The 14984-nt window shown below is 49.9% G+C and overlaps 1 protein-coding gene across 4 annotated transcripts in view; it reads left to right on the forward strand.

Moving 5' to 3' along the window:
- The window catches only part of LOC116952798 (inositol 1,4,5-trisphosphate-gated calcium channel ITPR1-like), a 275732-nt gene that overhangs the window by 46770 nt on the left and 213978 nt on the right, over positions 1-14984 (forward strand). For all 4 annotated transcript variants that reach the window (XM_032972456.2, XM_076074483.1, XM_076074484.1 and 1 more), the window contains exon 3: positions 9601-9716. In XM_032972456.2, the coding sequence (XP_032828347.2) occupies positions 9601-9716 (116 nt within the window). The remainder of the gene's footprint in view (positions 1-9600; positions 9717-14984) is intronic.

A 14984-nucleotide genomic window follows, 5' to 3' on the forward strand; every position in this document is an offset into this window, starting at 1 on the left:
TCACTCAATCAACCACTCACTCGTTTAACCACTCAACTCAATCAACCACTCACTCATTTAACCACTCAACTCACTCAATCAACCACTCACTCACTTAACCGCTCAATCAACCACTCGCTCATTTAACCATTCAACTCACTCAATCAACCACTCACTCATTTAACCACTCAACTCACTCAATCAACCACTCACTCGTTTAACCACTCAACTCAATCAACCACGCACTCATTTAACCATTCAACTCAATCAACCACTCACTCACTTAACCGCTCAATCAACCACTCGCTCATTTAACCATTCAACTCACTCAATCAACCACTCACTCATTTAACCACTCAACTCACTCAATCAACCACTCACTCGTTTAACCACTCAACTCAATCAACCACTCACTCATTTAACCACTCAACTCACTCAATCAACCACTCACTCGTTTAACCACTCAACTCAATCAACCACGCACTCATTTAACCATTCAACTCAATCAACCACTCACTCACTTAACCGCTCAATCAACCACTCGCTCATTTAACCATTCAACTCACTCAATCAACCACTCACTCATTTAACCACTCAACTCACTCAATCAACCACTCACTCGTTTAACCACTCAACTCAATCAACCACTCACTCATTTAACCACTCAACTCACTCAATCAACCACTCACTCACTTAACCGCTCAATCAACCACTCGCTCATTTAACCATTCAACTCACTCAATCAACCACTCATTTAACCACTCAACTCACTCAATCAACCACTCACTCGTTTAACCACTCAACTCAATCAACCACGCACTCATTTAACCATTCAACTCAATCAACCACTCACTCACTTAACCGCTCAATCAACCACTCGCTCATTTAACCATTCAACTCACTCAATCAACCACTCACTCATTTAACCACTCAACTCACTCAATCAACCACTCACTCGTTTAACCACTCAACTCAATCAACCACGCACTCATTTAACCATTCAACTCAATCAACCACTCACTCACTTAACCGCTCAATCAACCACTCGCTCATTTAACCATTCAACTCACTCAATCAACCACTCACTCATTTAACCACTCAACTCACTCAATCAACCACTCACTCGTTTAACCACTCAACTCAATCAACCACTCACTCATTTAACCACTCAACTCACTCAATCAACCACTCACTCGTTTAACCACTCAACTCAATCAACCACGCACTCATTTAATCATTCAACTCAATCAACCACTCACTCACTTAACCGCTCAATCAACCACTCGCTCATTTAACCATTCAACTCACTCAATCAACCACTCACTCATTTAACCACTCAACTCACTCAATCAACCACTCACTCGTTTAACCACTCAACTCAATCAACCACTCACTCATTTAACCACTCAACTCACTCAATCAACCACTCACTCACTTAACCGCTCAATCAACCACTCGCTCATTTAACCATTCAACTCACTCAATCAACCACTCACTCATTTAACCACTCAACTCACTCAATCAACCACTCACTCGTTTAACCACTCAACTCAATCAACCACGCACTCATTTAACCATTCAACTCAATCAACCACTCACTCACTTAACCGCTCAATCAACCACTCGCTCATTTAACCATTCAACTCACTCAATCAACCACTCACTCATTTAACCACTCAACTCACTCAATCAACCACTCACTCGTTTAACCACTCAACTCAATCAACCACTCACTCATTTAACCACTCAACTCACTCAATCAACCACTCACTCGTTTAACCACTCAACTCAATCAACCACTCACTCATTTAACCACTCAACTCACTCAATCCACCACGCATTTAACCACTTATCTCAATCAACCACTCACTTTACCACTCTCCACGTGTTTCTCTGTCTCCTGCCTCCAGACATACAGTGAGGGAAAAAAGTATTTGATCCCGTGCTGATTTTGTACGTTTGCCCACTGACAAAGAAATGATCAGTCTATAATTTTAATGGTAGGTTTATTTGAACAGTGAGAGACAGAATAACAACAATAAAATCCAGAAAAACGCATGTCAAAAATGTAATCAATTGATTTGCATTTTAATGAGGGAAATAAGTATTTGACCCCCTCTCAATCAGAAAGATTTCTGGCCCCCAGGTGTCTTTTATACAGGTAACGAGCTGAGATTAGGAAAACACTCTTAAAGGGAGTGCTCCTAATCTCAGCTTGTTACCTGTATAAAAGACACCTGTCCACAGAAGCAATCAATCAGATTCCAAACTCTCCACCATGGCCAAGACCAAAGAGTTCTCCAAGGATGTCAGGGACAAGATTGTAGACCTACACAAGGCTGGAATGGGCTACAAGACCATTGCCAAGCAGCTTGGTGAGAAGCTGACAACAGTTGGTGCGATTATTCGCAAATGGAAGAAACACAAAATAACTTTCAAATAAACCTACCATTTTTGACTTGCGTTTTTCTGGATTTTTTTGTTATTCTGTCTCTCACTGTTCAAATAAACCTACCATTAAAATTATAGACTGATAATTTCTTTGTCAGTGGGCAAACGTACAAAATCATCAGTGGATCAAATACTTTTTTCCTTCACTGTATTTCTCTCTCTCGTCGTTTCAAACGCCCTGGCCGTATGGGGGTTGTTGTTTTCTCTGTTGTTGATCCTTTGTTTTTTTTTTAAAATGGGACCCAGAGCAGCGCTTCCAGCGTCTCGGAATAAAATATAGTCATCGTTTAAATGTTTACCGGGATTCATCGCCGCCTTCCAATTCCCCCTAGAAATTATGAAGGCCCTCGTGAAATATACCTTTTATATATGTGTTAGGGTTGTTAAACGATTGCCGTTTAGAGCAGTGGTTCTTCTAAATCTGGTGTGCACGCATCCCCTTGGGGGTGCGAGATGCCCTTCATGGGGGTAGCGAGACGTGGCCAGATTTTTTTAGGAGGTAAAATAATCTAAAATGCAAACTAAGCACGGGACAGTTAAGTGACGACTACTTTTTTTTCATCAAAACCTACGTATTTATTCACATCATACACATGTTTACGATTGAGAACCAAAGGGGTTAAAGTCTGCAGGAACGGTTAAGAAGCACTGCTTTAGAGAATCGGTTACCGGTTCAGTAAATCAGGAACCGCTAATTGTTTCCCAGGGGGTGTGGGGTATGGGGGGAGGAGCTAGGGTGGACGTTTGTCAGATTTACATTAAAAAGTGATTTATTGTTGCTCGAATGTGCGTTCAGGTACTGGTGCTCACCTCCTTAGGGGCCGTACATAAATGACGTCACGCACCTGGGGGGGTCAGACATTTGTGACGATGTGTGACGGGGGGGTTGTTGAGAAATGTGACGTCACATCAAAATGCGCAACTTTAAATAAATATAGACAACACGTTCCACTTAATTAAATAGACTTTTTAAAATAATATTTCTCCTACAACATCAGAGTGCAGCGCCACATTAAATACGCGCTACAATGACAATAGTTTAAAGCGATTTGAAGCATGTTTATGGTTTGGGGGGGAGGGGGTGGGGCAGAGCTTTGTGACGTCATATTTGAGGGGGGGGGTCTGACTTTTTGTGACGCCGTGTGACGAGAGGGAGTGTTGGGTCCAAAATCGCGTGACGTCATTTATGGACGGCCTCTTACAGACAGTGGTGGAAATTCAACAATCCTATGTCGGTGTCGGCGGGCGGACAAGTCTATCCACAGGACAGGACTACTGCCGTTTTGCTCACCGCACAGAGCGGCAGTGAATTTATCCCGGCACAGAGGATGTGATGACAGGTAGGACGACTCAGCCACACAAGCATGGGTTCGAACTCGCAAGCATTCCAAATTGGGAGGCCGATTGCTCGACCACTGACTGAGCAAGCCACCTGGCCGGATATAATTTGCATCGTCACCATCAATCACCGTTGCTGCGACTGCCACCAGCACCACCATCATCATTATCATCTTTGGCATGAATGTTATCACCGCTGCTCACGGTCACCATTATTATTGCCGACGACGTCCTTCACCCATCGTCGCTGATGCCTCCCTTGGGCCAGATTTCGCCGCTGCGATAAGGAGGGGCTCAAATAATATATATCCGTTCTGACCCCCCAGGAGCGGGTGGGGGGGGGGGTCAAATTCTACGGGGTCATAATGGTATCTCGCAGCAGCAGCAGCAGCACACACACACGAATAATTAAAGGTGGGCTCGTGAATTATACGCCGCCTCAAGATTGTGTGCCCTTTCTCACGCGGCTGGCACAGTGGCCCTGCTGTTACAGCGGTGCAGGACACGTCACGTGGACGCTGCTCCCCTACCTCCCCGCCATGCCCCGCCCCTCATCTAACGTTGAAGCGGGGAAATTGAAATTCCACATTCCTGTGACAGCTCCAGTTGCGCCCACGGACCAAATGGCTGTCGACTCCCTTCCGCTACACCCAGCGCGACCCCCCTGCGTCGTGCGGCGATGGACGGACGGACGGACGCTCGGGACGGACGACGGTGATGATGGTGATGATTGTGTTGGTTGGAACTGATGATACCGATGATGATAATGGTGGTATCGATTATGACGGTTGTGATGATGAGAATTATAAAATTATACTATGAAACTAAACTTTTCATTTTACCTTGGTATGGTCCACGGAGCTACGTAGCTCGTTTTCATAAGCGACCTGGCCACAAATGATAGCTCAACCAAGTGGCTTATCGCGTGGAAATTTATCGCAGCCAAATGCTCTAAGCCCATGTTTTACATGTGGACGGAAAACCGCAGGACCCGGAGAAAAATGCATGCGACCACTGGAAGAACATGCAAACTCCAAAATATACAGGCGTCAGTATCGGGATCAAACCCACGGTCTCCTGAATACCAGGCGAGGTAATTAACATCTCACCACAGCGGCACCCGATAATTTTTAATGAGGTTGATGATCATGGTGGTAACGATCATTTTTGATGATAAAAGTTATAGCTAAAAGATAAGATCGAATTCTTTTCGATACGTTTTATTTAAAATTCACCAGGAAGGGCCCGAACGAACGTTCGGTTGTATGCCATTGCATACCTATCAACCCCTTAACAGTGCCCATCTTATTACAGACCAACTCAGACCTTATTGGTCACCTCTCGCCCTTATAAATCTCAACGTTCATCCTACAAAGTCACATCACGAGGGAGAAACACTAACAAATAGACAAAAACAATGATTTTTTTTTGCCCGTATTGAAATGGCCGTACGCCTTAAGGACCTAAAAACTCAATTTCCCTGGACAAATATCCCCTGTATAGCCTGAACAGACTGTTTGGGGAAAGTGCTGTTAACGAGCACCCTTGAAGACCGGCACGGGACACGAGGGGGTGGGTGGCCAACACCACGCCCAACCGCCTTTGTCTCCCCAGTGGCGATGTTTTACACACCACACCAGGTACTCATTTGAGGCCGAGCCGACCTAGGAGATGCCCAGAACCGGTTCAGATAATCGTCACTGGTGTCGGCTTTGAGCGGGAATCGAACTCGGGTGGCCGGGTTCATAGCGCGGCGTAGCGCTAACCACTACACCACCGCTTCACACAGACACTCGCACACAAAGCATGCTCTGAGTCACCGCTATTGGAATCACACTGACGGCACCCGTCTGAAACGGCGTAATCCAGGCGGGCAAATCGCAGCGATACGCTTTGGTTCTTTCGGTAAAGTCACGTAGGTACAAAATCAAATAGACGTTTCGGGCTCAACACAAGCGTCCGTCATCAGGTGGGGAAAGCACGGCCTGCTGCTGATGCAGACTGTTTTAAAACAGTTGCGCCACACCGAAACGACGTGATCTATTTTATTTTATACGCACGTGACTTTACCGAAAGGACCAAAGAGTGTGGATTCCTGCAGTCACGAAAGCTTCAAATTAAAATCGCAGCGAGACACAGAGACAGAGAGAGAGAGAGAGAGACAAAAAAAGAGATGAGAGAAAACAAAAATCTTCTCCGGATTAATTTCACCGCGGCGTGACGGCGGTGCGGGGAGGTGCGGGGAGCGCGATATCCCCGTGCAGCTTTCGCGATCGCAAATTATCGTAGCGCATGGGAAAACGGCAACGCACCCACCTCCCCCCCCCTACCCACGCACGCACCCCCCCCCCCCTCCCAGCAACTGCGTGGGAATATCTCACGCCGCCGCTCCCAGGAGACACTCGCCTGGGGGAGGCTGGGATCTGAATCGTCGCGGAGTTCGTTAAACACCTCGGGGGTTACGTCGAGAGTCACGCTCCGCATGCGTCGCTGCGCAGTGCGACCCCGCTTCGATTTTCAACCGGTGCCTGGGCCTCCCCTAGGTCGACTCAGCCTCAGATGAGCTACCGGGGTGCGGTGTGTGGTAAACATCGCCGCTGGGGAGACAAAGGCGGCCCGTGCGTGGTGCTGGCCACCCACCCCCTCGTGCACGGTCTGTTGAGGCACCTTTGGTTGTTGTTATTTTTTTTTAAATTCCAAAACAACGGAGTATTCGCGCGCCCCTATAGGCGTTCATCAGTCGTCGTCATCAGCAGCAGCAGCATCATTTGTCACGGTCAATCCACTGCTGGATGAAGGCCTCCCTCACCCCCCCCCTGACACCCGCAAACACGGGGCCATGCCTTCGCTCGTCCCACCAATTCCTTGTCCGCCACTCCGCGATAACCCTTCGGCCCCCGATGATTTCCTGGTCCAATCCCCCCTGGACATCACCCCCCTCCCCGCCAACCCCCACCTCTCTCTGTCTATCCACGAGGCTACTTTCTCGAAAACTCCTCGCGAATGAAGAATTCGCGAATGCCAAAACCTTTTTGTTCCAATTCGGAAAGGTGGGGTTACCTTCCTGGTAAGGGTGAACATAGGGTGGGTGGGAAAATGTTAAATACTCTTTGGTTCTTTCGGTAAAGTCACGTAGGTAGAAAAATAAACTAAATATAAAATCAGAGTCTGGATTCCTGCAGTCACGAAAGCTTCAAATCAAAATTGAAATGTTAAATGTTTAATAACGATGGGCCATAATGAATGAATTGTAAATTACGAAGAACAACGTTTTTTTTTTAAAAAACATTTTTCATTGCCCCTTTTAATGACGATGCCGACGACGATTTGACGACGGGGGCGGCGGTGACGGTGTGGAAGTCAGGAGGATGACTCCTCGGGAGATGCGGGTGTCTGAAAACCACGCCGCGCAGCCTCGCCATCGCGAGGAGACGCCGCGGGCGGCTTGATCCTCAATGCACACCGTTTAAAATGTGACAACATTCTGCGAGGACCTCGCCCGTGGACGGTGGTCCTGCGCCACGTGGACTCCGGCGGTTGTCGCGAAACGCGGAGTCGCTGTGCATTTAGTGGCTCGCGAGCGTGCGTCGGGACGCGCGAATCCTGAAAGGAAGTCGAGGCGTAGCGAGGTTTCCCTGAACGTGTCCTCACGGATCTAATCGCATGCCCAGCCGGCTGCGCGCCTCTCTCATGCACGTCCACTCAAGCCGGCCCCCCATGGGGACGGAAAGAAATTTTAATTGGAGGCCGCGTTCAGTGCCAGCGGTGTAAAAACACGCGCAAATCAACAACTCGACGCATCCGTCATTAAGGCCGCGTTACCGATGAGTACGCTGCATGGGTAATGTTGCATTGACGGCAGTTTTACGGATAACCTGGTCATCGTTTGAGCGTCCTCTCCTCTTAAACGCAATTGTTATCGCTCTGTTTTTTTTCTGTTGGCTTCGTTGCGCTGTACAATGCTTTCTTTACCTTCATTGTTTCTGACTAAGGCCACTGTTGTGAATGAGACTCATCTTGGCCTGTTTACTTAGTTATGTTTTACTTAGATATACTTATACATATATATCTAGCCAGGAGATGTTTTCAGGAAGTTAATGAGTGATAGTGTAGTGTGTGGATGGATAGTGGAGTGTGTGGCTGGATAGTGGAGCGTGTGGGTGGATAGTGGAGTGTGTGGCTGGGTAGTGGAGTGTGTAGCTGGATAGTGTAGTGTGTGGGTAGTGGAGTGTGTGGCTGGGTAGTGGAGTGTGTGGATAGTGGAGTGTGTGGATAGTGGAGTGTGTGGCTGGATAGTGGAGTGTGTGGCTGGGTAGTGGAGTATGTGGCTGGGTAGTGGAGTGTGTGGCTGGGTAGTGGAGTGTGTGGATAGTGGAGTGTGTGGACAGTGGAGTGTGTGGCTGGGTAGTGGAGTGTGTAGATAGTGGAGTGTGCGGCTGGATAATGGAGTGTGTGGATGGATAGTGGAGTGTGTGGCTGGGTAGTGGAGTGTGTAGATAGTGGAGTGTGCGGCTGGATAATGGAGTGTGTGGATGGATAGTGGAGTGTGTGGCTGGGTAGTGGAGTGTGTGGCTGGATAGTGGAGTGTGTGGCTGGATAGTGGAGTGTGTGGCTGGGTAGTGGAGTGTGTGGATAGTGGAGTGTGTGGCTGGATAGTGGAGTGTGTGGACAGTGGAGTGTGTGGATAGTGGAGTGTGTGGCTGGATAGTGGAGTGTGTGGACAGTGGAGTGTGTGGCTGGGTAGTGGAGTGTGTAGATAGTGGAGTGTGCGGCTGGATAATGGAGTGTGTGGATAGTGGAGTGTGTGGCTGGGTAGTGGAGTGTGTGGCTGGATAGTGGAGTGTGTGGATAGTGGAGTGTGTGGCTGGGTAGTGGAGTGTGTGGCTGGGTAGTGGAGTGTGTGGCTGTGTAGTGGAGTGTGTGGATAGTGGAGTGTGTGGATGGATAGTGTAGTGTGTGGATAGTGGAGTGTGTGGCTGGATAGTGAAGTGTGTGGATGGATAGTGGAGTGTGTGGATAGTGGAGTGTGTGGCTGGATAGTGAAGTGTGTGGCTTGATGAACGCAAGCCGGAGAATATTTAAATCCACCCAGAATTGAACTGGGAGCCAATCCAGGGATAACTTTAAGCACAGATGTGATGTAATAAAAGTCAGAAAATATTCACATGCACATGCACGGATTATGTAACGCTTTCCAACACGTGTTTTGTCATTGCAAGTATTTATTTAACAGTATGGAAGCTGATGGGGGTAGCAGTCAGGGCCAAATCCTTTTGCGTATTAATGAATTGCCCTCTTTGCTCTGGATTGTACTTTCCAAGTTGGGGGAACGGTGGTTTTATCACGATTTGCCAGCTTTCAATGGGATCAGTCCCTGATAGCGACAAGACATCACACTGAAGTTTCACTCGTGAGCGATCGTGACCCCGCGTCACGAGCGGGCGGACGGACAGACGGACGGGACAGAGCTCGCGCGTAAACGCTTTCAGCCTTCGCTTGAAAATAAATCAAAGGCGGCGGTGATTTTCCGCTCAAATGTGCCAGCGGTTGGAAAATCCACCTTCCTATGGCCATGGGCGAGTCTCACCGTGAGGACAAATGCCGTTGACTTTCCGACTCATTTTACGGACCCTCGACAGATTATGGGACTGAGTCAACCCCCACCCCCCCCCCCCCACCGCAGCCAGGATTCGAACTCGCAACTTTTCCGATCGCGAGCTGAGCCACACCCGGGCCGGTCACCCAAATCGGAGGCGGGCTCCCGCTAACGCGCACCCCGTCATGCGTTGTTGTGTGTTGTCGTCGTTGTGTGTGGGGGGCGAGCGCTCGCAGATTGCCTCTTCAAGATGTGCCCCATGAACCGCTACTCGGCGCAGAAGCAGTTCTGGAAGGCGGCCAAACCTGGGGTCAACAACGCCCCGGATGCCGTCCTCCTCAAGAAGTTGCATGTGAGTCGCTCTCTCGCTCTCTCAACCAACCCTCGCTCGCTCGCTCGCTCTCTCTCTCTCTGCGTCTCGTCTCCCGCGCCCCCGTGAGACCGCGCGGAGAACCGTGGGACAGAGTGACAAAGGCAGCGGTCCCTCAGGTAGCCTGCGCCTGCTGTCGGCCGGAGTGGCACAGCTTGCGTGCGCGACCCACATTGCATGAAACGTCACGTTCGCACATTACACTGCAGGTTCAGTTTGTGTAAAGTGTGTGTATATATTGTATTCTTGGTTCTTTCGGTGAAGTCACGTATAAGGGAAACAATAAAATAATAAAAAATATAAAACAAGACCTGCAAAAACAACAAATATAAAGCAATATATTTTTTAATTATTTTATTGTTTCCCTTATACGTGACTTTACCGAAAGAACCAATAATATGAATCCCTGCAGTCACGAAAGCTTTAAATCAAAATGTATATATATTGTAGGGAGCAGTAAGTGTAGGGGTTTAGCGTGCTGCGCTACGAACCCGGCGACCCGAGTTCAATCCCATGCTCACGGCCAACACCAGTGACGATTATCTGAACCAGTCCTGGGCCTCCCCTAGGTTGACTCTGCCTCAAATGAGTACCCGGTGCGACGTGTACATGTCACCAAGAGAGAGAGACAAAGGCGGCCGGGCGTGATGCTGGCCGCCCACCCCCTCGTGTGCCGTGCCGGCCTTCATAGGTGGTCGCTCACAGGCTGTTACAGGCTACACGGACTCTCCCCTCCTCTTCACGGACCCACACTGGCCATGGTGGTGAAGTATGGTCAATAGACCTGCAATTTCCCACACGGAGTTGGGGGGGATGCCTTCATGCAGCAGTGGATTGACAAACGATTATTGTCATGATTATTAATTTGTTATTAAAATTGCTCAGGAGAGAGGAGGCGACAGGGGTTTAACACACCTCAGACACGCTGAGAGGAAGCCATCTCAGGTGGCTAACTGGACATGTCAGTTAGGGTTAGGGGTTAGGGTTACGGGGTTAGGGTTAAGGGGCTAGCGGTGCCCATCTCAGACACGCGCCGTTAGAAGAAAGGAAATCCACATCAGATGATGAAGTGCGGTGAGCAGGGAAGCACCAGGGGCGGAGACCGAGAGGCAGTCTGAGAGAGAGAGAGGTGATGGAGAGTGGGGCACGAGGATGTGACGGACTGTGGTGTGGACGAGGAGATGATGGTCCAGGACAGTCCACATTGGTGGGAAAAATCCCACCCCCCCCCCAAATGTTTTTTTAATATTATCGCTCAAAGTTAACAACAAAAGGTAAATAATCTGAGTGAAATCCAAGCAGCAAATCCCACACAGGCACCAGGGTTACTGGAATCAGCACGGATCTCCATGCATGCACACACACACTCGCGGGCATGCACCCACGCACGCACCGATGCGCACACACACACAAAAAAGATCCCCCATATAGCCTTAACAGACTGTAGGGGCAAGTGCTGTTAGCGAGCACCTATGAAGGCCGGAACGGTACACAAGGGGGTGGGTGGCCAGCACCACGCCCGACCGCCTTTGTCTCCCTAGTGGCGATGTTTACACGCTGCACCAGGTACTCATTTGAGGCTGAGTCGACCTAGGGGAGGCCCGGGACCGGTTCAGATAATCGTTACTGGTGTTGGCCGTGAGCGGGAATCGAACCCGGGTCGCCAGATTCATAGCACAGCGCGCTAACCGCTACACTACCGCTCCCCACACGCACACACACACACACGTGCACGCACACACACACACGCACACACACACACGCGCGCGCACGCTCTGACGGGCACTCAACGAGGCGGCACAAACGCCTCCCTCGCGTGGCCACGACGCCACCTCGGTCGGCAACGAAGATAAATGAGGGCATGGCTCATTAATCTCACCACCGCCACTGTCATCACCACCGCCATAACCGCCACCACCGCCACCACCGCCATCGTCGCCGCCGCCATCATCGGCACCGTCACCACCGCCACCACCGCCACCACTACTGCCACCACCGCCGCCATCATCGCCGCCACCACCGCCACCGCCAACGCCACCACGCGACGACCTAAACCGCGGCTGGCCCTGCGTGCCGTCCTCCATGTCCCCATGGATCTCCACGACCACAGGGCCAGACAGTACCAAGCCAAAAGAATATTTGTGCACATACGTGCATTACGTAACGCTCTCCAACACGCGTTTAGTCAATGGAAGTATTTATTTAACAGTATGAAAGCTGATGGGGGTAGCAGTCAGGGCCAAATCCTTTTTGCGTATTAATGAATTGCCCTCTTTGCTCTGGATTGGACTTTCCAAGTTGGGGCAATGGTGGTTTGATCACGTTTGCCAGTCTTCAACGGGGTCAGTCGCTAGTTGCGACAAGACTTCACACTCAAGTTTCGCCCGCGTTGAATCGTCGGTATCCGAGCGATCTTAACGGCGCCCGCCCAACCTCCGGCGCCTGTTACGGGATTGAAAGCCAGAGAATGATGCACGGACACTTTTCAATGAACCCCTCGGCTTGGACGGCGCTAAATGGCAATGTCCCAGGACGCCGCAGAGCGAGGGCGTTTGGCGACACAAACGAGCGGCTTGTTCATCCGCAAGCGACGCGTCGCCGTGGAGACGCTCGTGTCGAGCGCCAAGCCACGCACGCGGTTGGCCTCTTAACATTCGTTTCTCTCTCTCTCCGGTGGATTCTTTTTTTTTCTTTTTTCAGAATGGATTTTGTTTGTTAAAGGATTCTTAAGCGTAGGGCATCTCTTCTCTCCTTTTTTTTAATTGAATTTGCGACCGGAGGCACCGGACAGAGCTCCCCTGTGCGAGCGAGTGAGGAGGAGGAGGAGGAGAGGGGAAGAGGGAAACGTTGGCTGGACGATCACTGACATCACGCGGCGAACAAAGCATCAACAGTTGGTAGGCCTGGCGGCTCGGATGTCAGAGCGCTGTAGCTGGCAACGCTGGGGTTCCTGGGTTCGAATCCAGGTTTCAGCTGCCCGTGGTTAAACTGGGTTCTCTAGTGGAGTGAGTTGATGGCCTTCAACCAGCAATGGCTTTCACAGAGACCCATAGACTCACGCGGAGACCAATGGGTTTTTGCATCATAATCTTTATTAGAATCAGAATCTTAATTTATTCATCCTGAAGAAATCCGATGAGCTACGAAGCTCTTTTTCACAGATGTCCGTGGTCACCCATAGACTCACAGAGACTGAGTTGTAATCAAACGGGGGTCTCTAGTGTAGCGAGTTAATACTGGTAGGAACCTCCTGGTTACACCAGCCCACAGGGGATTATTGTGTCTGTCCGTCCGTCGTGCATCCAAAAATGGGATGGGAGGGGCTGGGTGGGGAGGGGAGGGTGGGGAGGGGCTGGGTGGGGAGGGGAGGGTGGGGAGGGGCTGGGTGGGGCTGGGTGGGGAGTGGGAGGGGTGGGGCTGTGTGGGGAGGGGCTGGTCACCCCGTGGTGCCCTTACAAAACTCAACATTTAACCTACTCACGCCGGCTTGTGCCCGCCCTCACAGTCGGGCATATTTGCGGAATACACCACGTGGTGCCGCCGTTGACCCTGGCCACTGACCGAGCATCCCAACGCTCCTACCAGCTCCCTCCCTCCGCAGGAATGTGTTGGTCACAGGCCGGTCACCAATGATTACAGGGAGAAACCAACCCGCTTGATTAAAGTTGGTTAAATTCCAGCTCTTGAGAATTAAAATAGCGGCTGGACTGTCGCGTGGGAAAGTACCGTTACTCAACCGTGCGTGTGAACCAGATGGTACCCGAGAGGATCTCGGAGGTAGCGCTGTAGCGTCCGCTTCCGTCGACCGTTCTCCAACACGGTGGTGGATCGCGCTGCTCTGCGAGACTCCTGGCCGGACAAGGTGGTTCGGTCTCGTGGCGACGTGGGGAAAATATTCCGGGGCGAAGGGAAAGAGAGAAGAGGCCTGAATTACTACAAGCGCCAGATACACCGTCCAGTGTAATTTCTGTGCAAAGTGCTGCTGCTGATGCCTTCCTCATCAACCCCCGCCCGCCCGCCCCCCCCCCCATAGCCCCATGCCCCCCTCTCTCCCCATCCCCTAATCCATCGTGTCATCCAAAACTCCCGAGATCCGTGCCGCATACAAATCAGACTATGACAGACAGGGCTGGAGAGGTATTTATTTTTATATATGTATAAAAATGTATTTCCATTCTTTTATATTTCTCGCATCCCATTAAAATCGCGCGCGTAAACGCATGTCTCCCCGTGGACGCGTGTCATCTTGTGCAAATTGAATTTGAATGCACAGTCTTGTCGGCGATGTGTATTGCAGTGAGCAGTTTGTCTTCATATAGCTATCTCAAACCAGGTGCCGATTTTAGACAAGAGTCAACCTCGGGGGAAGCCTGGGGCCGGATTCACGCTTACGCCGCTTTGTACCGCGGGAGCTTGCATGTAACGTCATCTCCTTTACCGTAGTCTTCGTAACAGGTGCTCGCTAACAGACCTGTCCTTAACGGCTCATGTTAATCAATAGAACTGCTCAGTATATCTGCTGTGTATGGGTGAGAGCATATATAAGCTAAGCTCGGTTTCTGCGCGTCCACATTTGATACGTATGTTTTATACCGTCGGCCTGTGTGGCTTTTCCACGCTCATGTTACAAACTCGCAGCTGCTTAAGCAAGGCACACTGTGGAGCAGTTTCGACTGTCTGGGTCTCGTCAGCATTGACCGGCTTCACGACTTAAGGAGGTGGCCGTGAGTGATAGTCGTAAATTATAATGATGTTCGAGATGGTTTAGACAGCTGGAATTTGTCGAGTCTCTGCTTATAGCTACAAAAATCCCGAAAACCAAAGTTTTACATTTTCGGCCCTCCCAGCACAGAATAGAGTGTTTTTTTAATCTAGATTGAAAACTTATTACCTTAGAACTGCTTTTTGTGTTTAGTTTGTTGTCCTTCCCCCAGCACCTGCAATTGGTTACGTACGGTCCGAAAGAAATTCTAAACATGCCAATTCGAGTTTACCCACAACATTTACAATTGTAAATGCTGTGGGTAAACTCTCCAGCACCACGTTGTGCTGAACTAGTAACGAATTGGCACGTCTTGTTTACGTGACAAACCTCACTCCTTGGCTGGTGTCGGGTGGTGGCGGGTTTAACGATACATTTATATTTACGTGATCCAACCCGCAAAAAAAACACTCTCCACTGTGGATAATATTGGTCTCGAAAAGCCTCCTACGTGTTAAACTGACGTAGACTTGCTTAAAGAGAAAACA

This window comes from Petromyzon marinus, chromosome 48 (assembly GCF_048934315.1).
Source record: "Petromyzon marinus isolate PM22_M1 ecotype Great Lakes invasive population chromosome 48, UKy_Petmar_22M1.pri1.0, whole genome shotgun sequence".
NCBI classification, from domain to species: Eukaryota; Metazoa; Chordata; class Hyperoartia; order Petromyzontiformes; family Petromyzontidae; genus Petromyzon; species Petromyzon marinus.